This window comes from Giraffa tippelskirchi, chromosome 2, assembly GCF_054371585.1.
Source record: "Giraffa tippelskirchi isolate mGirTip1 chromosome 2, T2T-mGirTip1v1.2.pri, whole genome shotgun sequence".
NCBI classification, from domain to species: domain Eukaryota; kingdom Metazoa; phylum Chordata; class Mammalia; order Artiodactyla; family Giraffidae; genus Giraffa; species Giraffa tippelskirchi.
The window spans coordinates 7,639,625-7,666,309 of NC_137276.1; the positions used below are offsets into that span (position 1 = coordinate 7,639,625).

Consider the following 26,685-nt stretch of genomic DNA (forward strand, 5'->3'; position numbering starts at 1 on the left):
GGGGCGCGGAGCGCGATGAAAGAGGGAGCGGACGACGACGGCGGCGGCGGCGGCTCGGGAGGCGCGGCGCCGTCCCCAGGGTGCGGCCCTGGAGGGGATGGCTTTGTCCCGTCTGCGCTGGGAACCCTAGAGCAGTGAGTGTGGCGCGGGGCGGGGGAGGGTGAGCGTGGCTGTCTGGCCCAGGCCCCGGGAGGGGGGACGGAGGCATGGAGTCCTGAAGTGGTGGTGGTGGTGGGGAGGTCCCGGAAGATGGGGAGAAACGAGGGGAGCGTGATCGGTGGAAGCCGCAAGGGCCACCTTGGGAGAGAGTCAGGGGGACCTTCGGGATGGAGTCCGGAGGGCCACACTGAACAGGCCTTTCAAAGACTTTGGCGTCTAAGGGGCCCGTGGGGTGCGGGGCGGGCCTTAAAACTCCTGGGTGGACTTTTTTAGGGGGTCTTAAGCTTTTGGGAGTAGGCTTGAGGAAAGGGTGGTGGTGGAGAAGACTCTTGAGAGTCCCTCGGACAGCAAGGAGATCCAACCAGTCCATCCTAAAGGAAATCAGTCCTGAGGGTTCATTGGAAGGCCTGAGGCTGAAACTCCAATACTTTGGCCACCTGATGCGAATAACTGACTCGCTGGAAAAGACCCTGATGCTGGGAAAGATTGAGGGCAGGAGGAGAAGGGGACGACAGAGGATGAGATGGTTAGATGTGAGTTTGAACCACCTCCAGGAGTTGGTGATGGACAGGGAGGCCTGGCGTGCTGCAGTCATGCGGTTGCAAAGAGTCGGACATGACTGAGCGACTGAACTGAATTGAAGAAAGGGAAAGAGCGTGGGTCTGACGAGTAGGGCTGGTGGTCAAGGGTAGGAGGCTGGGCGACAACTGCCTGGCTAGAGACCTGAGAAGTTTCAGTGGATGAGGGCAGGGACATGGATGCTAGGAGGGGTGGGAGTCGGGGGATGGTCGAAGGATGGAGCTAGGAGATAGTGGGCATATTGGGGTAGGAGAAAGCGATCTGACCTAAGCAGATGCTCAGTAATCATTTAGTGGATTAGTAGATGGATGAATGGGTGACTGTGGGGAAACGTAAGAATGAGAGGTAACTTGGAAGGAGACCAGGGATTCTAGAGGCAGGAAGTAGGAAGAGGCGGCCATCCATGGGGACAGTTCAGTTCAATTGCTCAGTCGTGTCTGATTCTTTGCGACCCCATGAATCGCAGCACTCCAGGCCTCCCTGTCCATCACCAACTCCCGGAGTCTACCCAAACCCATGTCCATCGAGTCAGTATGCCATCCAGCCATCTCATCCTCTGTTGCCCCCTTCTCCTCCTGCCCCCAATGCTTCCCAGCATTAGGGTCTTTTCCAATGAGTCAACTCTTCGCATGACGTGGCCAAAGTATTGGAGTTTCAGCTTCAACATCAGTCCTTCCAATGAACACCCAGGACTGATCTCCTTTAGGATGGACTGGTTGGATCTCCTTGCAGTCCAAGGGACTCTCAAGAGTCTTCTCCAACACCACAGTTCAAAAGCATCAATTCTGCGACGCTCAGCTTTCTTCACCGTCCAACTCTCACATCCATACATCACTACTGGAAACACCGTAGCCTTGACTAGACGGACCTTTGTTGACAAAGTAATGTCTCTGCTTTTAAATATGCTATCTAGGTTGGGCATAACTTTCCTTCCAAGGAGTAAGCGTCTTTTAATTTCATGGCTGCAGGCACCATCTGCGGTGATTTTGGAGCCCAGAAAAATAAAGTCTGACACTGTTTCCACTGTTTCCCCACCTATTTCCCATGAAGTGATGGGACCAGATGCCATGGTCTTAGTTTTCTGAATGTTGAGCTTTAAGCCAACTTTTTCACTCTCCTCTTTCACTTTCATCAAGAGGCTCTTTAGTTCTTCTTCACTTTCTGCCATAAGGGTGGTGTCATCCGCATATATGAGGTTATTGATATTTCTCCCGACAATCTTGATTCCAGCTTGTGTTTCTTCCAGCCCAGCGTTTCTCATGATGTACTCTGCATATAAGTTAAATAAGCAGGGTGATAATATACAACCTTGACATACTCCTTTTCCTATTTGGAACCAGTCTGTTGTTCCATGTCTAGTTCTAACTGTTGCTTCCTGACCTGCATACAGGTTTCTCAAGAGACGGATCAGATGGTCTGGTATTCCCATCTCTTTCAGAATTTTCCACAGCTTATTGTGATCCACACAGTCAAAGGCTTTGGCGTAGTCAATAAAGCAGAAATAGATGTTTTTCTGGTACTCTCTTGCTTTTTCAATGATCCAGTGGATGTTGGCAATTTGATCTCTGGTTCCTCTGCCTTTTCTAAAACCAGCTTGAACATCTGGAAGTTCACGGTTCACGTATTGCTAAAGCCTGGCTTGGAGAATTTTAAGCATTACTAGCGTGTGAGATGAGTGCAGTTATGTGCTGGTTCGAGCATTCTTTGGCATTGCCTTTCTTTGGGATTGGAATGAAAACTGACCTTTTCCAGTCCTGTGGCCACTGCTGAGTTTTCCAAATTTGCTGACATATTGAGTGTAGCACTTTCACAGCATCATCTTTCAGGATTCGAAATAGCTCTACTCGAATTCCATCACCTCCACTAGCTTTGTTCATAGTGATGCTTCCTAAGGCCCACTTGACTTCACATTCCAGGATGTTTGGCTCTAGGTGAGTGATCACACCATCGTGATTATCTGGGTCGTGGAGATCTTTTTTGTACAGTTCTTCTGTGTATTCTTGCCACCTCTTCTTAATATCTTCTGCTTCTGTTAGGTCCATACCATTTCTGTCCTTTATCGAGCCCATCTTTGCATGAAATGTTCCCTTGGTATCTCTAATTTTCTTGAAGAGATCTCTAGTCTTTCCCATTCTGTTTTTTCCTCTATTTCTTTGCATTGATCACTGAGGAAGGCTTTCTTATCTCTCCTTGCTATTCTTTGGAACTCTGCATTCAGATGGGAATATCTTTCCTTTTCTCCTTTGCTTTTCGCTTCTCTTGTTTTCACAGCTATTTGTAAGGCTTCCTCGGACAGCCAGGTTGCTTTTTTACATTTCTTTTCTATGGGGATGGTCTTATCTGACAGAATGTGGTCCACTGGAGAAGGGAATGGCAAACCACTTCAGTATTCTTGCCTTGAGAACCCCATGAACAGTATGAAAAGGCAAAAAGATAGGAATGATGGGATGGAGCCAAAGCAAAAACAATACCCAACTGTGGATGTGACTGGTGATAGAAGCAAGGTCCGATGCTGTAAAGCAATATTGCATAGGAACCTGGAATGTTAGGTCCATGAATCAAGGCAAATTGGAAGTGGTCAAACAGGATATGACAAGAGGGAACGTCGACATTCTAGGAATCAGCAAACTGAAGATGGACTGGAATGGGCGAATTTAACTCAGATGACCATTATATCTACTACTGTGGGCAGAAATCTCTTAGAAGAAATTGATTAGCCATCATGGTCAACAAGAGAGTCTGAAATGCAGTACTTGGATGCAGTCTCAAAAATAACAGAATGATCTCTGTTCGTTTCCAAGGCAAACCATTCAATATCACGGTAATCCAAGTCTGTGCCCTGACCAATAACGCTGAAGAAGCTGAAGTTGAATGGTTCTATGAAGACCTACAAGACCTTTTAGAACTAACACCCAAAAAAGATGTCCTTTTCATTATAGGGGACTGGAATGCAAAAGTAGGAAGTCAGGAAACACCTGGAGTAACAGGCAAATGTGGCCTTGGAGTACAGAATGAAGCAGGGCAAAGGCTAATAGAGTTTTGCCAAGAGAACGCACTGGTCATAGCAAACACCCTCTTCCAACAACACAAGAGAAGGCTCTACACATGGACATCACTAGATGGTCAACAGCGAAATCAGATTGATTATATTCTTTGCAGCCAAAGATAGAGAAGCTCTATAGAGTCAGCAAAAACAAGACCAGGAGCGGACTGTGCCTCAGATCATGAACTCCTTATTGCCAAATTCAGACTTAAATTGAAGAAAGTAGGGAAAACCACTAGACCATTCAGGTATGACCTAAATCAAATCCCTTATGATTATACAGTGGAAGTGACAAATAGATTTAAGGGAGTAGATCTGATAGACAGAGTGCCTGATGAACTATGGACAGAGGTTCGTGACATTGTACAGGAGACAGGGATCCATGGGGTAGGAGTCCTTAAAAGGAGTAAGAATAAGTGTTAAACTTAAAGCTAACTTTTAAGCAGAGATTGTCTTTGATGAATTCTGTTGTGAATAATCACCTCACTGGTAGAAAATTCTCATATCTCTACATTTGAGACTGAAATGTACTGTAATGACACTGCCTGTAGAGTTTTGTACTTGTGTTTGGGACTTAGGGATCCCTACTCCTTTGTATTTTTTAAGCTAAAACGTACACCATTTTTAATGTTAGGCATTGTTGTAAGTGCTTTGCATGTATACATTTACTCTCATTTTTTTAACACGAGGATGTTAAGAGATTGAGCGATGTGCACATATCAACACCAGTAATGTTTTAAATTTTTCATAACTATCCTGGTAATGTATGAGAGATATACATTGATTTCATAATACAGTTTAATTCAATAATTTGCTTTGCATTTGCTTATTTATATAGTTGGGATGCTGTCTATAAGAGAGAACTGCAAACCTTCCAAGAATACGGAGATACAGGAGAAATCTGGTGAGTTAGAAAAAGTAGTGGGATTATGATCCAGAAGGTTATGTAGGGGTGTGTGTGTATCTTTTAAGTGCTTATCCCAGAGAAGGTAAAAAGCTTGGAAACCTTGAACTGATTCTGGCTTAAATGGGTAGATTTAAAGAGTCGCTCTCTTTTCTCTTTTAATGGCCTAGATATAAATTTGATGACAGTCTTAGGAAATAACCCTGATTCTATAATTGTCCATTTTCAATAAGCAATGCAGTTTTGAGCCAACAACATGTACAAATGTTAATGCTGATGTAGAGAAACGTTGATAAGTAAAATATCAACCTTATCTATTCTGTTCTATTCTTGGGGGTGTTTTCTCTTAAATAATAGCAAAGATGAAGATTAAGTTTACAGATAGTATTTCTTACTTTCAAAAAAAAAACACTTAATTGAGCGTATTGAATAAGCTGTGTAGGTGGATTATAGCTGTAACCCTTGTTCTCTAGCCGTTGGTTGTTTGGCTAACTGATTCTCTGTTTCTAATAGGTTTGGAGAAGAGAGTATGACTCGACTAATAAGGTGGATGCAGAAACAAAAGATTCCATTGGATGCTTCAGTGCTTGATATTGGAACTGGAAATGGTGTTTTCCTGGTTGAACTTGTTGGTACTATTAATATTCATGTGTTTTAGAGCCAAATTTAAAAATGAAATTAGGAAAAAAGTCTTGCAATTAAGGATACTAGCACTCTACAGTAGTAAAGCTGTCATGCCACTTAGTTTGAGAGTCACACGGTACGAAAGGAGACTGTATGGGTTGTGAGAAAGCACTAAATGAGAAACTGGGGGATCTGAGTTCTAATCTTGGTCCTTCTTGCTATAGTCTTGACCTTGAACAAGCTCTTTTTCCTTTTCTCAGCTTTAGGTTTTTCTTAAAGATTTTACCTAGGTGATCTCTATGGGTTTCCTCTAGTTCAAAACTCTGGAAATCTGTATGTATTGCAATATAAAAGGAAGATGCTTTTTTGCACTTCCAGTAGAACATGTATCCCTTTTCTCAGGTGAGCACGTGGTTTGAAGGGTGTTTTGCATATGTTTTGAAAAGAGCATTTTGTCCATGGAACTGAGTTTTGGTGCAGGGTCTGCTCCTAGCTAAACTGTTGTTGTTATATGCATGTAGTGCCAAGTGCTATGGAGGAAGTGTAAGACAGGCTCAGCTTTGATAGTTTTACTGTTTTAGTTTGTAAGGATATATACATAACAGTCAAATGTATTAAGTGACTACTACCTGCCAAGCCTTGTGCTAGGCACCGGAAATATGAAAATTTAGACCTTGGTGCTTGAGTTGTTCACAGTACAGTGTAGACTGACATAGACGTAAATAACTAATGCTATAGCTTGATCTGTGCAATAATATATATGCTGAGTATAGGAAAGGGAGTGATTAAAGGGAGTGATTTGGGGAAGAAGGAAGAGAAAGGGTCTTAGAGGAGCTAATATCCAAGATTGGTGGAAATTGTGTTGAGTGTGAGTAGAGTGTAAAGGGAGAGAATTTCAAGAAGTGGAAACAGTATCTAAACGCATGAAAATTTGAAACAGCATAACATGTTCTGGCCCTCTAAATAATTTGGTAAATTAGATTATAAATTGTATTGTGGGATAGACAGAATGGAGGATTAGATTAAAAGTAGGAGTCATATGCCATGCACAAGAGCTTAGATTTTGCTTTTAGGCTATGGGGAGCCATTCAAATATTTGAAGCTATGAAATATGATTAGAAAAAATTGTAATAATTTTTTTGAAACGTTGGGGGGGTTCGTAGCATATATACATTAAAGTGTGCAAACCAAACGAGTGTGACTCAGTGCATTATCACAGTGAACAGGCCTATCACCCTAATCAAGATGTAGAATATTACAGACTCTAGAAACCCCCCTTGAATTCCCTACTGATCCTCTCAGAGTTATTTCTCCTTCCTCTCTAAAGGTTATCGCAGGGGTTTTAGCATCACAGATTAATTTGCCTATTTTGGATCTATAAATGCAAGCCTTTAGTGTGTTCTTTCCACTGTCTTTAGCTCAGCATTCTGTGCGGGTCATTCAACTTGTTGCTCGTAGCAGTTCATTCATTTTTGTTGCTGTATATGATTCTTTGTATGATTATATCACAGTTTTACTTCTTCATTCTGTTGTTTACCTGTAGATTCTTTTGGATTTTAGTAGCTTACCTGTAGAGGCTAATGATTTATCCTTTGGGACTGATAATTTAACTATAGGTTACAAACTGAAAGACTAATACACATACACACACATAATTATGCAAACTGTAAATAATGGTAGTTTTAATCTTTCCTTTCCAGTCCTTTGTAATTTTTCCCCCTTGTTAGACTGGTTGGGATCTTTGGGAGAATGTTAAAAATTAGTAGTGACAGAAGACATCCTTGTCTTTTTTTGCCCTTTTCAGAGAATATATTTGGTGTTCCACTGTTAGGCATGATGTATCTTATAAGTTAGTTTTGTAGATAACTTTGTTATCAGACCAAAGTTTCCTCCTATTTCTTCTTTGCTAAGTATGTGTGTGTGTTGTTATTGATTAAATGTTTTTCCCGTATCCATTGAGATAATCATGTGAATTTTTTCCTTTGTTCTGTTCATGTTAAATGCATTTTGGGAATAAACCCAACTGATATATAATAGATCAGTTTGAGAAGGATTTACATCTTTATAATGTTGAGTCTCTGAATCCATGAACATGATGAATTCGTCCATTTATTTAGTTCTTAATTTTCTCTCAGTAGTGTTTTGTTGTTTTCTTTGTAGAGATCTTATATATTTTTCCTTGATTGATTCCTAGATTTTTTTGTTGTTGTAATTGCTATTGTTATGCTTTTAAAATTTCATTTTCTAGTAGTTTATTGCTATTACGTATAAGTACAACGATCTTCCCTATAGCTCAAATGGTAAAGAATCTGCCTGCAATGCAGGAGACCTGGGTTCGATCCCTGGGTCAGGAAGATCCTCTGGAGAAGGGAATGGCAATCCACCCCAGTATTCTTTTTTTTTTTTTTTCACCCCAGTATTCTTGCCTAGAGAATCCCATGGATAGAGGAGTCTCGACGGGCTGCCGTTTGTGGGGTCGCAAAGAGTCGGACACGACTGACCGACTAACCCATCCACATAAGTACAACAGATTTTTATATTGATCTTATATCCAGTGATTCACACATTCATTCCAATAGTTAGTTTTTAGATTCTTTTTTAAAATTGAAAAAAAATTTAAACTTTTTATTTTATATTGGAGTAAAGTTTCAGGTGTACAGCAGAGTGATTCAGTTATGCATATACATGTATATATTCTTTTTCAAATTCTTTTCCCATTTAGGTTGTTACATAATATTGAGTAGAGTTTTCATAGGGATACGGGAGGTCCTATAGATTGTTTTGGATTTTCTATAAAGACTGTAATGTCATATGTAAATAATAGTGGTATTTCTTCTGATCCATTCTTAGTATTTTATTTATTAAAATGCTGTGTACTCTTCAGGTCAACGTTGAATAGAAATCATGAAGGCAGATAGCCCTCTTAACACTGCCTGTTGTAAGAGGAAAGCTTCTAATATTTCACTGTTAAATATGATGTTAGCGCTAGGCTTTTCTAGATATTCATTGAAATTGATGATGTTCCTTTATATTCTAGACTGTTAAGAGTTTTTAATTATAATGGATATTGAACTTGATCTTTTGTTTCCTTTGATATTCATTGATACAATCAGATGATTTTTCTTCTTGATTTTGTTAGAATTGAATTGATTGATTTTGGTGGGGATGCCATAATTTTTCTTTAAATTGACAATTTTATTGAGATAATTTTAGTGGTTGATTGTTTGATTTTAAAACAAACTTCCGTTCCTGAAGTAAACCATGTTTGGTCATGGTGAATTATCCTTTTCACATAATGTTGGATTTGATTTGGTAGTGTTTTACTTAGGAATTATATAGTGTCATGTTAGTTGCTCAGTCATGTCTGACTCTTTGCGACCCCGTGGACTGCAGCCCACCAGGCTCCTCTGTACATAGGATTTTCCAGGCAAGGATACTGGAGTGGTTTGCCATTTGCTTCTCCAGGAGATCTTCCTGACCCCTGGATTGAACCCAGGTCTCTTGCATTGCAGGCAGATTGTCTGCACTGCATGCAGATTCTGTATAGCTTCCTAGGAGAGATTAACCAGTAGTTTTCCTTACTTGCAAAGATGGGCTCAATAAAGGACAGAAAAGTTAGGGACCTAACAGAAGCAGAAGATATTAAGAAGAGGTGGCAAGAATACACAGAAGAACTGTACAAAAAAGATCTTCACGACTTAGGTAACCACGATGGTGTGATCACTCACCTAGAGCCAGACATCCTGGAATGTGAAGTCAAGTGGGCCTCAGGAAGCATCACTATGAACAAAGCTAGTGGAGGTGATGGAATTCCAGTAGAGCTATTTCAAATCCTGAAAGATGATGCTGTGAAAGTGCTACACTCAATATGTCAGCAAATTTGGAAAACTCAGCAGTGGCCACAGGACTGGAAAAGGTCAGTTTTCATTCCAATCCCAAAGAAAGGCAATGCCAAAGAATGCTCGAACTACCACATAACTGCACTCATCTCACACGCTAGTAATGCTTAAAATTCTCCAAGCCAGGCTTTAGCAATACGTGAACCGTGAACTTCAGATGTTCAAGCTGGTTTTAGAAAAGGCAGAGGAACCAGAGATCAAATTGCCAACATCCACTGGATCATTGAAAAAGCAAGAGAGTACCAGAAAAACATCTATTTCTGCTTTATTGACTACGCCAAAGCCTTTGACTGTGTGGATCACAATAAGCTGTGGAAAATTCTGAAAGAGATGGGAATACCAGACCATCTGACCTGTCTCTTGAGAAACCTGTATGCAGGTCAGGAAGCAACAGTTAGAACTAGACATGGAACAACAGACTGGTTCCAAATAGGAAAAGAAGTATGTCAAGGCTGTATATTATCACCCTGCTTATTTAACTTATATGCAGAGTACATCATGAGAAACACTGGGCTAGAAGAAACACAAGCTGGAATCAAGATTGTCGGGAGAAATATCAATAACCTCATATATGCAGATGACACCACCCTTGTGACAGAAAGTGAAGAAGAACTAAAGAGCCTCTTGATGAAAGTGAAAGAGGAGAGTGAAAAAGTTGGCTTAAAGCTCAACATTCAGAAAACTAAGATCATGGCCTCCGGTCCCATCACTTCATGGCAGATAGATGGGGAAACAGTGGAAACAGTGGCTGACTTTATTTTTCTGGGCTCCAAAATCACTGCAGATGGTGATTGCAGCAATGAAATTAAAAGACACTTACTCCTTGGAAGGAAAGTTATGACTAACCTAGACAGCATATTAAAAAGCAGAAGACATTACTTTGCCAACAAAGGTCCGTCTAGTCAAGGGTATGGTTTTTCCCGTAGTCATGTATGAATGTGAGAGTTGGACTATAAAGAAAGCTGAGCACTGAAGAATTGATGCTTTTGAACTGTGGTGTTGGAGAAGATTCTTGAGAGCCCCTTGGACTGCAAGGAGATCCAACCAGCCCATCCTAAAGGAGATCAGTCCTGGGTGTTCATTGGAAGGACTGATGTGGAAGCTGAAACTCCAATGCTTTGGCCACCTCATGCGAAGAGTTGACTCATTGGAAAAGACCCTAATGCTGGGAAGGATTGGGGGCAGGAGGAGAAGGGGACGACAGAGGATGAGATGGCTGGATGCCATCACTTGACTCGATGGACATGGGTTTGGGTAGACTCCGGGAGTGGTGATGGACAGGGACGCCTGGCGTGCTGCGGTTCATGGATCTCAAAGAGTTGGACACGACTGAGCGACTGAACTGACTGAACTGACTTCCTTCCTTGGAATTTTGATGTAAGGTTTTTTAATCAAGGCTATGCTGGTCTAATAAAATAAGATGAGAATTGTTTTTATTTTTTTCAAATGATTTTTGTATGATTGGCTTTGTTTCTTAGATGTTTGGAAGAATTCGTGGTGACATACTGTGGATGCTATCTTGACTAGTGTAACTTTTTAGTGAATCTTAAAGTTGGATAGTGTGATTCTTTCAGCTGTATTCTTTGTTAAATGTTGTTTTGTCTGTTCTAGTTCCTTTACCTTTCCAAATGAATTTAAGAATTAATTTGTAAACATCTACAAAAGAATCCATGCTGAAAATTTGGTTTAATTTGAGCAGAATCTATTATTTGATGAGACTCAACATCTTTTGGAGAAGGAAATGGCAACCTACTCCAATATTCTTGCCTGGAGAATTCCATGCACAGGGTAACCTAGCGGACTACAGTCCTTGGGGTTGCAAAGAGTCGGACACAACTGAGCAACTAACACACACGACATCTTTACTATCTTGAGTTTTCCAATTCATGAACATGATATGTCTCTTCATTTATTAGGTCTTCCTTGATTTCTTTAATCAGCATTGTTTAGTTTTCAGCATACAGATCTGTACATATTTTTTAGACTTATACTTGTGTATTTTTTTTGTGTGTGTGTGTGGAGTATTTAAAGTGGCGTTGCTTTTTGAAATTCAGTTTCCAATTGTTTATTGCTAGAAATATGGTTGATTTTTGTTTGTTGCCCTTGTATCCTTTAAATCTTGCATTTTATTGGTTCTCGGAGTTTTTTGGTGGATTTTCTGAGATTTTCTATATGGACAGTCATGTTAATTGTGAATAGGGTGAGTTTATTTCATTCTTTCCTATATGTATGCCTTTCTTTTTTTCCTGCCTGATGACACTACATAGGTCTTCCAGTACTATATAGCCTAAGACTGGTGATGGTGCATTTCTGCCTTGTTCCCATCCTAGGTGGAGTGTCTTCCGTTTTTCACCATTAAGTATGTATGTTAGCTGCAGGGTCTTATTAGATACATACTCTATCATATTGAAGAAGTTCCTTTGTGTTTCTAGGATGGCTGTTGAATTTTGTAAAAAAGTAGAATGAAATAGTTTTTTTACATCAATGAATATAATCATGAAGTTTATTTTTCCTTTAGACTATTAATACAGTGGATTGTATTGATTTTCAGATATTGAACCAGTATTGAACTTGTGGAATATGCTTCATTTGGTCATAATATATAATTCTGTTTCTGTATTGCTCGATTCAGTTTGTTAATATTGTGTTGAGAACTTTTGCGTCTGCATTCATGAGGGATATTTGTCTGCAGTTTCCTTCAGTCCTAAAGTGTCCTTATCTGGTTTTGGCTTCAGGGTATCAATGGCCTTATGAAATGAATGGGAAAGCATTGTCTCCTTTTTTAATTGTTTGAAGATATTGTGAAGCGCTACTTCATGGGAAATAGATGGGGAAACAGTGGAAACAGTGTCAGACTTTATTTTTTGGGGCTCTAAAATCACTGCTGATGGTGACTGCAGCCATGAAATTAAAAGACGCTTACTCCTTGGAAGGAAGTTTATGGCCAACCTAGATAGCATATTTAAAAGCAGAGACATTACTTTGCCAACAAAGGTCCATCTAGTCAAGGCCATGGTTTTTCCAGTGGTCATGTATGGATGTGAGAGTTGGACGGTGAAGAAAGCTGAGCGCCGCAGAATTGATGCTTTTGAACTGTGGTGTTGGAGAAGACTCTTGAGAGTCCCTTGGACTGCAAGGAGATCCAATCAATCCATCCTAAAAGAGATCAGTCCTGGGTGTTCATTGGAAGGACTGATGTTGAAGCTGAAACTCCAGTGCTTTGGCCACCTCATGCGAAGAGTTGACTCATTGGAAAAGACCATAATGCTGGGAAGGATTGGGGGCAGGAGGAGAAGGGGACGACAGAGGATGAGATGGTTGGATGACATCACCGACTCGATGGACATGGATTTGGGTAGACTCCAGGAGTTGGTGATGGACAGAGAGGCCTGGCGTGCTGCAATTCATGAGGTCGCAAAGAGTCGGACACGACTGAGCGACTGAACTGAACTGAGTGTCCTCTCTTCTTGAATGTTTGGTAGAATTCACAGTTAAACCATTTAACCTGGAGATTGCTTTACTAAAAGTTTAAAGTATAAATTAAATTTAATAGTCACTGTCCTGTTTAGATTATTTTATTTCATTTGAGAGAGTTTGCATGGTTTGCAGTTTTTAAGGAATTAGTCCATTTTGAATTTTTGTGTATAGAGTTCTGTATTGTTTTCTCATTATCCTTTTAATATCTGTGGGATCTGTATTGATAGGGCTTTGTTCATTCCTAATATCGGTCACTGTGTCTTCTCTTCTTTCTTTGATAATGATGCTAGAGATTCATTTTTTTCTGTCTTTTATAAAACCTAGCTTTTGTTTTCATTGACCTTGTTTTTATGTTTTCAGTTTCAATGAGTTTTGCTCTTAATTTTATTATTTTTTCATTCTTTTTGCTTTTAATTTATTCTTGCTCTTTTTTCTAGCTTCCTAAAGTAGAAGCTTTAGATTTTTGATATTAGATTTTCCTTTTCTGATATAAACATTTAATGATATAAATGCTAAAAATTTTCCTATAGGTGCTCCTGCACCCTACAGACTTTGATATGCTTCATTTTTTGTTTTTTGGCTGTGCCATGTGTCTTGTGGGATTTTAGTTCCTTCACCAGGGATTGAACCCAGGCCCCTGGCAATAAAACACAGAGTCCCTAACCGCTGGACCACCAGGGAATTCTGTAATTTTCCTCTTTGATCCATGGATTATTTAGAACTTTGTTCTTTAATTTCCAAATTTTGGGGATTTTTCTTTTTGTTACTCCTAGTCTAATTAGATTATGTCAGTGAACCTACTTTGTATGACTTAAATTCTTTTAAATGTGTTTGTTTTATTATCCAGGATATAATCCATCTTGGTGTATGTTTCACGTGCACTTGGAAAAAAAATGTGTGTTGTGCTGTTACCTGATAGAATATTCTGTATGTGTTAACTAGATTTATGGTGTTTGATGGTGGTGGTATTCAAGTCTATACCTTTACTGGTTTTCTATTAGTTTTATTAATTATGGATATAGTAATGTTGAAGTGTCTATCTGACCAAACTGGTAAATTTGTCTGTGTTAATTTTTATTTCTGTCATTTTTTGCTACATGTATTTTCAAACTCTGTTCAGAGCATACACACTTAGGATTGTATGTGTGTTTTGATGAATTGACCTGTTTATTACTGTATAATGTTCCTCTTTAACATTGGTAGTTTTCTTTACTTTGAATTTTACTTTTAATGCTAACAATAAAGCGTTTTTTTCAGCTTTTTAAAAAATTGAGATATACTCTGCATACCCTAAAATCTACCCCTTTAAAGTAGTTTTCAGTTTATTCACAAATTTGTGCAACCATCACCACTGTTTTAATTCCTGAAGATTTTCATCACCCCAAGGAGAAGCCCTGTACTCATTGTCATTCACTCCTTATTGCCTACTCCCTTCAGTCCTTGGCAACCACTGATCTACATTGTCTCTGTGGATTTTTCTGTTCTGGACATTTCATATAAATGGAACCATCAATATGTGTGTGGTCTTTTGTGTCTGGCTTCTTTCATTTAACTTACTATTCTCAAAGTTCATCCATATGGTAGCATGTATCAATACTATATTCCTCTTGTTGCCCAGTTAATAGTCTGTTGTATGGATTTACCACATTTTATTTATCTACTTGCCAATTCATGGACATTTAAGTTGCTTCTATTTTTTTGGCTGTTATGAAAAATGCTGCTGTGAAAATTTGTTTATGTTTTTGTGTAGACATATGTTTTCATTTCTCTTGGGTATATAGCCAGGTCCATACGGTTACTTTATATTTACCCTTTTGAAAAATTGCTTGACTGTTTTCACAGTGGCTATATCTTTATACATTTCCATGAGCACTGTATGTGAGTTCTGTTTTTTCCACATACTCACCAGAACTTTTTATTATGTGTCCTTTTGATTATAGCCATCCTTGTGGGTGTGAAGTTCAACATTTTTATATCAGTTTTTGCATGATATATCTTTTCCTATTTTTTCATTTTAACCAGCCTGTGTCATTATATTTGAAGTGAGTTTCTTGTAGCCAGCATATAGTTGGGTCATTTTTTTTTATCTTTTCTAAATTTCTATCCTTTAACTGGTATATTTAGGACATTTACATTTAGATTTAGGTCTGCCATTTTTATTATTTTTTTCTCTTTGTTATCTCTGTTTTTCATTCTCCCTTTCTGCTTTCCTGCTTATTTTGGCTAATTTGACCATTTTTTAGTATTCCATTTTAATTAGATATATCTATATAAATGTCTTTGTATAGTTTCTTTAATGGTTGCTCTAAGGATTTGACTATATCTCTGGCTTTTTTAGTGGTTGCTATGGGTCGAGAAGATCCCCTGGGGAAGGAAATGGCAACCCATTCCAGTATTCTTGCCTGGGAAATCCCATGGACACAGAAGCCTGGCAGGCTACAGTCCATGGGATTGCAAAAGAATCAAACACGACTTAGTGACTTAACAATATTTAATGTGTTTGGAGCTTTTTTAGTACAGATTATAATATACATTATTTACACAATCTTCTTAGAATCAGTGCTTTACCGTTTCAAGTGGAATGTGGAAAACCTTACAACATTTGAGTTTTTTAATCTACCCTCCTTTATACTGTAGTTGTGTTAAATATTATTGTTATCTATGTTGAAAATCCTGTTGGATAATGCTGTAATTATCCTTTGTATTCTCCTTTCAAAGGAGAATAGTAGTTAATAGTTGTCGTTAAGTAAGTAAAGATACTTTTGCAGTTTTTTCTTCATTCCTGATCTTCTGAGTGTGTCTGTTTGTTCTGGTATTAATATTGTTTACTTTCTGTCTAAAAAACTTCCTTCAGGGATGAATTTTAGAGTAGCTTTGCTGGCTAGAAATTTTCTTAGTGTTCCTTCATCTGAGAATGTCTTCATTTCACCTTCATTCCTGAGGGATGTTTTTGCTTAATATAGAATTATGAATTAATTGTTCTTTCAGCACTTTAAAAATGTTATGTCACTTCTTTCTGACCTCCATAGCTTGTTTTTTTTTTAAACTTTTATTAAATTTATTTGGCTGTGCTGGGTCTTCGCTGTGGCCCACGGGATCTTTGATCTTCTTTGTGGCATGCAAGATCTTTAGTTGCGGTGTGTGGGATCTAGTTCCCTGACCAGGGAGATGGAACCCAGGCCTCTTGCATTGGGAGCATGTAGTGTTAGCCACTGGACCACCAGGGAGGTCCCTGAACCTCCATAGTATTTTATGAAGAATCTGCAGTTGTCTGAATTGTTGTGTTTTTGTAAGTAATGCATCATTTTTCTGAATGCTTTCAAGATTTTTTCCATTTTCTTTTAGTTTTTAGCAGTTTAATTATGATGTACCATGGCTTAGATTTCTTTCTGCTTATCCTATTTGGAGTTCACTGAGCTTTTTGAATCTGAGAACTTAGGTCTTTTGTCAGATTTGGGATGTTTTCAGGCTCTATGTGTTAAAAAAATTTTTTTTCTGCTTAATAACATTCTTTCCTTTTGAGAGTCTGTAACTAGCAGTTTAGGCCTCTTTGTATTTATTGTCCCACAGGTCCCTGAAGTGCTGTTCTATTTTTTTCCAATTATTTTTCTCTCTGTGGATCAGATTTGATAACTAGCATTGATGTGTCTTCAAGTTCATTGGCTTTTCTTCTGTCATTTCCATTCTGCTTTTGAGTCCACATTTTGCAGTTGGTTGATAGTTTTCTAAGGCTCTTTTAAATTCTCTGTATATTGTTTGTTTATTTAACTTGGTGATTTATTTGCTGTAGAAGGTAGTTTATTAATCCCAATGATTTTCCATGGTGTGGACTTTCTAATTGCATCTGTATAGTACCATTTAAACATATTTTCTGTCCCCTGTGTTTTCTGTATGTTGGAAGTTAGATCCAGAATAAGAGTCAGCAAACTATATAGTTTATATGAGTCAAATCTAGGATTCCCCTGTTTTTATAAGTTTTTCTTGGAATATAGCTATATTCATTTATTTACATATTGTCTATAGTTGTTTATGTGCTACAGTAGTACAGTTGAGTAGGTGTGACAGGAACTGTGTGAGTGGCCAAGCCTAAAATATTTATGCTCTGTTCTTTTAAAGAAAACATTTGTTTACCTCTGATCCACAGATTTTTATCAAATTCAATTTTTAAACAAGTAAATTTAATAAGTGGTTATGTAATGTTTGGTTTCCTGTATTTTTGTGATGTTAACAATAATTGCTCATATTTGGTGCTCTTTTCAGTGACACCTACCTTCCTGATGGAGATATATACGTGTGTGTGTGTGTGTGTGTGTATACACACACATACTTTTTTTTGCTGGGTATGTTATTTTAGATTGGCATTTTCCTTTCACTGTTTTCCGGCTTCCATTCTTTGACTTATTGTTAGCTATCAGTCTTGTTGTTAGTCTTTAGAAGGTAATCCGGAGAAGGCACTGGCAGCCCACTCCAGTGCTCTTGCCTGGAGAATCCCAGGGATGGAGAAGCCTGGTGGGCTGCCATCTATGGGGTCACACAGAGTCGGACACGACTGAAGCGACTTAGCAGCAGCAGCAGCAGTAGAAAGTAATCTGTCATACTGTATCCCCCACCCCACTCCCTGAATGATTTTGAGATTTTTCTGTTTTTGGTTTTCATCAGATATATTATACTATTTGTATATAATATAAATTATACATTGTGTCAGATATATATTATACTGTATTATCTTTGTTTTTATCATGCCTTGAGTTTATAGTGCTTGTTGAATCTGTGGCTTCAGATACTTTGTCAGAATTAGGAAATTCTGTCATATGTCATTTTCTCTTCTGCCCTATTTTTATTTCCTCCTTTTCTAAGACTCCTATTATATATATTTAGATCTTAATACTCTGTGCCGTAGTGTGTCTTTTATGCTCTCACGTATTTTTAATTTCCCATCCTTCTGTCATTCTGTGCTTAACAGTGGTATTTTCTTCTGACCTTTCTTCCACTTCAGTATTTTTTGTACTTGTGTCCAGTCTGCCATCAAGCCCACCCTTGAATTTCTTAATTTAATTATTTCATTTAAAATTTCTCTTATTTGTATGGTTCTTTGTTGTAGGTTTCAGTTCTGTTACAATTACCCAGATTGTCATTTATTTCAGTTTTTTAAGGATTTGTTTCATTCTTTTTTGTTTTTTGCTTTTGACTGCGGCGTGCGGGATCTTAGTTCCCCAACCAGGGCGTCCCCCTGCAGTGGATGTGCAGTCTTAACCACTGTACTGATAGGGAAGTCGCATTAAGTATCTGTTACTGATCATTCTTTTATTTGAATCTCCTATGGGCCTTTTCCTAATACAAGCTTTTCCCTCTTAGTTTTTGGTCATTTATTATTTCCTTGAACGTCTGCTTATTTCTCACTTAGTGCCAGAAACTGAATGTGAAAAATGTTGGCAATAGTTTGAGAATGAATGTTCTAGAAACTTAAAATGTCTGTATATGATTCTTATAAAGTCTAAGGGAAGAATAAACAAGCGTGGAGAAGAAGGAACTGGTTCGAGTCAGTTGATAGAATCGTCCTGCGTTCTAGGTCTGATAGAGAAGGAAATGAGGGAAACGGGGAGAAGATGAAGATGTTCAAGAATATGGATTGATATCACTAAAAGAATAGGAGACTGGCATCAAAGAAGGGATATTAGATCTTAAGACTGAAAGTAAAAGTTATCAAAGAGAAGAAAAGTGCTCTGTGGAAAATAATTGTTGGGTTGAGTTTAGACTAGGATTTAGTCACTTAGGGTTGAAAAGTCTACGTGTAAGTCTTAAATGACTGGTAAAGAGCAGGAAGAGGAATTTCAGGCTACACTTTACTTGGCAGCTTCTTTTCTTCAGATTTCCTTTGAAAATGCCTTTAGCCTGAATGGTCTGACAATGTTCTGCATAGTTAGGGCTGAAGACCAAAGGCCATCGTGCTTTTTTTGCCTTAGGCTTCTTACACCTCGCACCCTTACATGGGTTAATGTGGTTAGTAAACAGCTGGATTGCAGGTTTAGTTTCAAAACTCTTTAGTTCAGTGAGCTTTCTTTAACTCTTTGGGAGTATTAATACCTGCCCAGTATACCACAGGTTTTTTGTAAAGGTCTACTGGAATGTGTGAACTATTTTAAAAATGAAAACTACTGTACACATGGAAGGTGGTTAATAATCTCATGGTTGGTGGAGAATTGCATTATTTATAATTGCACTGAAGGAAAAATTTTAAAAGCAAGGACTTATTACATATGCATTTAATTTATTCATGTAACTTAATTGTGTTAAGAAAAATTTATGACAGATTTATGTGTGAGTTGGAGCATATCAGCATTGGAAATTAATACTACCTTTTTCTGCTTTAGGACAGAAATATACATATATTCTCATGGTCTTTGAGAAAATGAATTTCTTTTGAAAAAGAAATCAAATATTATAAAAGCAAATAAATTGTCACATTATATGAACTTAAACTTTTAGTTTTCTATTTAGATTCTATAATAAAATTTAAACATGTTATACTATTAGAGGGTATATGTCATTTGATATATTAATAAAATAAAACAGTCTGGGTCCTAACAGAATATTATAACTCATAGGTAAAACAGTATTTAAAATTTTAGAAAACTAAAGCATAAAATTATCTATCTGTCTCCAGGCAAAATTTGGTTTCTCTGATGTAACTGGAATTGATTATTCTCCGTCTGCAATACAGCTTTCTGGAAGTATTATAGAAAAAGAAGGTTTATCTAACATTAAGTTGAAGGTAACTATTATTTATATTGCTGTCATTGTTATTTTTAATAAGTTGTAAGGTTTAAATGTTTCTGATGTGTATTAATTTGCTGACATCTTTAAACTCATAAATTAAGGATCAGTCATAAATAATCCAAAATAATAAACTTTTTTAAGTAACAGTATTAAAATTTCAGTCTAGTCAGTTTGGGGAAGTTATTTTCTCCTCTTCCTTTTGTGTTCAAATATGTTTATTTTGCCTTTCTGTCTCTCTTTTTTGCAGATACACACAAATAATAGCTAACTTTGGATTAACCAGATCAAAAATTTATAAATGCATAAAGTGGTATAATGCCCCAAAGATTACTTATTTTGCCCTCTGATCTGTGAGGAGATGATAACGCTTGCATTTACATTTTTATCCCAGGCTTCTCCTCTGAACTCTAGAATTACAGCAACGCTGCATATGCTATAGTTCCACTTAGATAGCTAATAGCCTATTAATTAGTCCAAAATGAAACTCTTGGTTTCTCCCTTAGCCTTCCCACTCACTCCCACCCCCATCTCACTCTTTCCTTTTTATTCAGTAACCAGGAATTCCCTGGTGGCCCAGTGGTTAGGATTTGGTGCTCTCCTGGGTTCGGTTCCTGATTGGGAAATTAAGAGCTCAAAAGCTGTGAGGTGCTGCTGAAAAAATAATCCTATAACCAATTTTGTTGGTTTTATCCTCAGAATATTTGAGAAAATGTGTCATTCCTTGATATTTCCACTGCTGCCTCCTAGATCCAAGCCAGCATCAGTAGCCTCTTACTTAGCCTTCTCATTTCCACTCTTGCCACTCTGCTGTCTATTACCACAGGGCAGCCAGTTATTTTGTGTGTGTGTGTGTGTGTGTGTGTGTGTAATTTAATTTTATTTTTAATTGAAGGATAATTGCTTTACAATATTGTGTTGGTTTCTGCCAAACATCAGCATGAATCGGCCCCAGGTATACATATGTTCCCTCTCTCTTGAACCTGCCTCCCACCTCCCTCCCCATCCCACCACTCTAGGTTGTTACAGAGCCCCAGTTCTGAGTTATTTTTTTTTTTTAATGTAAATCACCCTCCAAACACTTCCCCACTACATTTAGAATGGAATCTGAACCCCCACCCAGCCTTACAGAGCCCCTTGGTTTTTACCCCTTTCCTTCTTTACCACTAATACTCTAGTCACACTGACTTTTCTTTCTGCTCCTGATACGTTTCAGCCTTGTTTTTCTCCAGTCTTAATTCCTGCTGCTCTCTGCCTAGAATGTTCTTGCCCCAGATCTTTGTTTGTTTGGCCCATTCTCATCATTCTGATCTCTTCTCAAATATCACCTTCTTAAGGAGGTCTTGCCTGACTACTTTTCCAAAACATTTCTCTTCCTCATCACTCACTGTCTTTATTTTTTCTCTTCATAGCACTTTATCTGAAATAATTTGGTTAACTTATTTATTGTTTGCCTCTCCTTTTAAAGAATATGAGATATATTCTCATACAGATCTCTTTTTAGTTTTGTTTGCAGTTATAGTCCCAGGGCCTGAAACGTTCCTACATGTAATAGGTGTCTGTGAAATATCTGTTGTGTACTATATGAATACTTTTATGCAGGCATTTAGGATAGAAACTTCTCCACACTTGACTCTTATGAGTGATAGTCATTATTTTGCCTCAGGTGTAATGATGTGGGGTGGGAGTGGGAAATCTATGTTTGAGTGTATGAAAACATACAATACACATTTTTAAATCAATAACAAAGTTTTAGATAATACACCATTTATAATTATTTTGTTAAGTTTATATGAATAATCACAAACTGCTTAATTTTTCAAAGTAGCTTTTCAGAATTAATTTTGTTGGCAAATTATTTTGAATATTTTATGAAATTGAGGCAGATCACTATTCCAGATGCTTCTGATATATCAATAAGTTATTGAAAATGAATGAGATGCTGATACATGACTTTCAAAATCTGAAATGCATGATATTTAAAAAGTTAGGCAATTGCAGTTTAAACAGTCCTTTAATTTCTTAAGCTTTGTACTGTTTGTTGTAGTTGCTTTGTAAGGTGCTGAGTCAGGCATAGTAACTTTTGATTTACCATGTTTACTTCAGGTCAGACAACTAGTAATATCAGCTAAAAATCATCATATTTCCAGTGACCTATTTGAATTCCAGATTTTTTTTGTCATTTAAAAAAATATGTCAAATATTCTGCTTTTCAACAGAAATAACTATTTCATAAACTGGGCTTGTGAGCTCCATAATGTGCTGGCATTATTAGGCAGTACACCTGGCTTTGATTTGTTTCCAAATTTGTAGAGATTTGGAATGTCCAGGAAACACTGTCAGTCTTGCTTACTAATCTTAGCTTTAATGATCTTGGAATGAAGCACATAAAAGTTAGCTATGAAGTTGAAAATATGTTTATTATATGTAAAATGCCATTGTAATTAATTGCTCCTTTTATCTATCACTTTTTACAGACTGTTACTTAAATTCAGTAAAGATTGTGTGTGAATTGTTTCACATAGACATTGATTTTTAATATAGGTAGAAGACTTTTTGAACCCTTCCACAAAGTTGTCTGGATTTCATATTTGTATTGACAAAGGGACTTTTGATGCTATAAGCCTTAACCCTGACAGTGCAATTGAGAAGAGGAGACAATATGTGACATCTCTCTCCAGAGTGTTGAAAGTGAAAGGCTTTTTTCTAATAACCTCATGTAATTGGACCAAGGAAGAGTTGCTAGATGAATTCAGTGAAGGTAAATGGCTGTATATTGTTTAAATGTGTTCTTACCTCATGTTTAATGCACTCAAATAGGTTTTTTTCTTGGTGTTACAGTGTTTTACTTTTCTGTTTGTGGGAATTGCCTGCTTGTTTTCTTTGTTAATAACCATGGCAGTACTTTTAACTGTATATTCAAAGAACAAAAAAATAATATTGGTTGAGATCCAGAGTCCTTTGTAAAATTTTCCCAGAAATTCTGGCAGTTAAGTACTAAAATTTATGAGCCTGTAAAAATTAAGTTCTTTATTTAAGCTGTATAATCTCTTATTTAGAGAATCAAAACAAAGAAAGCACATATATTTTGCTTCTGAATTCAGTGCACTGATATACCAGTAATTAGTTAATAACAGTAATAATGCAGGTGGTATTAGTGTTTTTTAAAGTCTTATATGGTGAGAGTTTTAATTCTGTGGATACTAGTGGTCATTTAGGTGTTTAGCATTTTTCTTCTTGTTTTCAGTGTATATTCTTTTTTTTGACATTGCATAGAAGCAAAACAGGAGTTCAGAAGAATTACTGCGTATTACTTCTTGAGAAAATCTCTACTTTTTTGCAAGATTTTGGTGCCAAGACAGGAATGTTTTTTTTTCCCCCGATTAGCAAAGTATAATTAGTACTGTGTCTACTAAATGGGAATCTTGTGAGAATCTTTAATCCATACACAAATACTTTGAGCTTTGGCAGACTGTTCCTGGCATGGTTGAAGGATTATTTCACCTGTCACTTACTCATGCAGTACACAGGCCTTTCTGGAAAGTACCTTGAGACTCCATAACTAGATATTTGCTTGTTTTTCCTTACACTCCATTTCAGGTTAGTATTAAGGGTTTTTTTTTACGGAATGGGAAGAATTTTCAGGATGGAGTATTAATAAGTGACTTGGTACTAAATTTGTGGTTAAATTTTGAACTTCAGTTATCACAAGCTAGCGGGAAATGGATTTATAACTATACTGCATGTGCTTCATCTCAGAGTTTGTTTTCTTTTTGGTAGTGAGGGAATAGGCAGTAGGAGGGAGAACACTTAACACATGTCCTTCTGTGTGCATTGGATGGCTTTGGCAGGTTATATAGTGTAAAACTTGAAGTGTTTGGGGCTTGAAATGTGAGCTTGAGGCTTCATTACTGCTGCCTCTGGAAAACAAGAATGATGTGATTTATTGTCTTTTATTTCAAGTCATTAATTTTATTATCTTCTATGTTAAATTTGTTTCCTTTAGAACTGTTGAGGCCCTGTACCAATAGTCTTTTTTCCTGAAGCTTGACAGTTTTAATAAATGCTCAGCATTACACTGTGTAGGGCAAGTTCCTTTCCTGGTTTTTAAATACAGGTGTTCTCTTTTACCCTTGAAACCACCAGACAAAAACATATTTGTCTGTCTTTGATAATGAGGAACAGACTTTAGCCTGGTAAAGAGTGCTTAAAAATCTGTCTCTGAGAACTACTAAGTAAATTCCTTAGCTTATGTTCAGTTTCAGAACTTAATGCAGAATTTAAATAAGCGAAATGTTGCCACAGGAAATGTTAAAGAAATAATTATATACACTGAAAACATTTTTCTTTTCTTAGAAAATGGTTAGACACAGGACACAGCCATGCATCGCTGCTGAGGGGCTTCTCACTGGGGTTTAAGATTGGCTTCTGTGGTCCCTTTTGCACAGAATAAAGCTTGCTTCACTAATTTTTTCAGGTTCTTCGGTTCTTTCCTAATTTGAAATGTAAATGTTTGTAAATCTGTTGAAATGAATTTTTCCTTTATAGCCCTATTATATAAATATTTGGTGGTGGTATTTGTTTTGGTTAAGGTTGCTTAATCATTTGCCAGACACTAGGATATTCTAATTTGATGACCAAGAAACTTGACTTTCTTACAACTAGGGAGTTAAAAAAAACCCGGAAACATGTCTTACAACAAAAGTAACCCAGATTCATTATGAAAAACATTTGAAAATATCAGTAACCCCAAGACGTAAGTATATAGATTAAAACAATTAAAATTCATTATCTCTGATATACAACCACTTTTAACACTTTGATGTATTATCTACTGAAATATAACAGCTTAAGTTCTGTAGTGTTAGTCCAGGGAGTTAAAAGACTAGTTCTAGAAAATTTACACAGACAGCTCCATTTTCTTTTGAAAATTTTTATTAGGAAGTATTTGAAACACTTACAAAATTTCAGAAAATAGATAGAGGCGTGTCCACATGTACCCACCACAGTGGCTCCATTTATTAGCATTAAAATGAATTATTTAAAAGGCCTGGCCTTCTTTGGGAAAGTTTTCTTATGGTTAGTTATTAATTAGCATTTTAATATCTAGTTATTTGTTAAGATTTGGTGAACTTTGGTTAAGAATATGAACCATGAAGAAAAGTATAAAAAACCAATTAATACAATAGTTTATATCCTTTTAAGCATTTTTTTCTGTTTACAAGAGTTATTTGAGCTTTAGCTCAGGCATAGAAACTTAGAAGATATAGGCATCTCCTTCCCCAAAAGAAAAAAAAAGTTCTCCCAAACTGCTAATCCCATCATGAGAGAAAACCATGGTAAACTGCCACCCAGCCTTATTTGTCTTATTTTTTAAAAACAGAATAACACATTAAATTTCCATTTTGTTTTATAGTTTAGGAGAACACTACATTATCTTATTTTGATCTTCACAGAATCACTGGGAGTTAGGTAGGGCAGTGATAACCTGTAACCTCCTTGCGTAGAAATTGAGGATTCTGGGTGAGCTAAATTGACCTTAACCTAATAATCTGCCATCTAGTAAGTGGTGGAGGTGGGACTTGAACCAGGATATTTGAATCTACGTTAAGTGGGGGAAAAAAAGGATCATCCTGCACTGCTTTGGCAGTTACTACTTCCTTGTCTTCCCAAATTGAGTTCAGTTTGGGTCTGGATCTTGGGTTACGAACTGTGTTTTTACTGTTGTAAAATATATATGACATAAGATTTACCATTTAGCCATTTTTAAGTTTACAGTTCTGTGGCATTAAGTACATGCTCATTGTTGTGCAGCCATCACCCCCGTCACCCCCATCCATCTCCAGAACTTTGTCATTTTTATTTCCTCATTATGTAACTTTTCTATATTAAAGTGCTTTTATATATCTGATATGGATTAATTGACTTATATGTAGAAAGCACTCAAAACAGTACCTGATGCATGGTAAGACCTCAACACATGATAAGCTGCCTACAACTGGATGGTAAGGAGGCTGATGGAGGTGCAGGGTTTGCGTTCTTAATGGTAACGGCGCATATGTGCTTAGTCACTCAGTCGTGTTAAAATCCTTGTGACCCCATGGACTGTACCCACCAGGCTTCTCTGTCTGTGGGATTTCCCAGCCAAGAAGACTGGAGCAGGTTACCATTTCCTCTTTCAGGGGATCTTCCCAATCCAGGGATTGAACTCGGGTCTCCTGTACCTCCTGCATTGCAAGCAGATTCTTTACCTGCTGAGCCATTGAGGAAGCACTATGCGTAGTTGAAGGGATGATGAAAAGGAAGTGGAAGAAATGAGGGATGGATGGAAAACTTCTTTTCTCCAGTTTAATTTTGTCTGTTGCTTGTTGATTTCAATGTTTTGGAGTTGTATATACATATACACATAGAGTAGAATTGAAAATCATAAAGTGAAGTTTAGTCACAATTCAGTTTGGAGTCATGTAGTTCTATGAAAGGTTCGAATGTACTTTGTTAATACAAACATCCCTTCACTGTGGGAGTTGATCCCTAATGAAAGTGTTTTAACTTTGGCAGGATTTGAACTTTTCGAAGAGCTGCCCACACCCAAGTTCAGCTTTGGAGGCCGATCTGGAAACAGTGTAGCAGCGTTGGTTTTCCAAAAAACATGAGACTTTTCACTGGACAGATTCAGTTAGTGTCTTTTTAAGAAGCTCTACATCAAAGTAAACCTGACACAGAAAATGCAAGTGCAAGTAAATGTTTAGTAAGTACACAGGCTGCACATTTTGAGTAGAAATAATGAGTTGGTTAAAAAAAAAATCATGAGCGTGTAAGTGGCTGGGTTTTAGAGATCAACCAAGAATAATTTTAAAATTTTATTTTGTATTTGAGATGTAAATATTTCTCTTTCAGATTAAAAAAATAATTCCTGTAACTGCTGAACAGTTAAAACTTTAAAGCAGTAAATGAATTTACAGAAAGTTTGTATCCTTGATTTTTGCGCCTCGGTAAAGGTGAATTGAACGTAGCTATTTATGAAGATTTGATCAAGCTATTCCAGGGTCAGAATAATAAGCCAAATGACTTTCTTAATTTTTTATTAGACTATTATAAAACATAATAAGTGTGATATTTTGGGTTGAATGGTGATTTTAAAAAAAAATCATTTTAATATCTGAGAAAATGTCTTAGCCCTTACGTGTGTAATTAAAATCAGATAAATGTATCAGTTGATCAAGAAA

At 37.3% G+C, this 26,685-nt stretch overlaps 1 protein-coding gene across 2 annotated transcripts; it reads left to right on the plus strand.

The window, feature by feature from the left end:
- On the plus strand, window positions 1–26,685 carry EEF1AKMT2 (EEF1A lysine methyltransferase 2). Of its 2 annotated transcripts, none has more exons than XM_081533806.1 (6): window positions 1–134; window positions 4,620–4,685; window positions 5,199–5,317; window positions 19,350–19,457; window positions 22,004–22,220; window positions 26,018–26,685. In XM_081533806.1, the coding sequence occupies exons 3-6, from the start codon at window positions 5,261–5,263 to the stop codon at window positions 26,110–26,112; spliced, it is 477 nt and encodes a 158-aa protein (XP_081389932.1). In that variant the 5' UTR covers window positions 1–134; window positions 4,620–4,685; window positions 5,199–5,260; the 3' UTR covers window positions 26,113–26,685. The 2 variants fall into 2 exon arrangements, with proteins under 2 accessions (XP_081389932.1, XP_081389923.1); XM_081533797.1 differs by having other exon boundaries at window positions 5,199–5,313.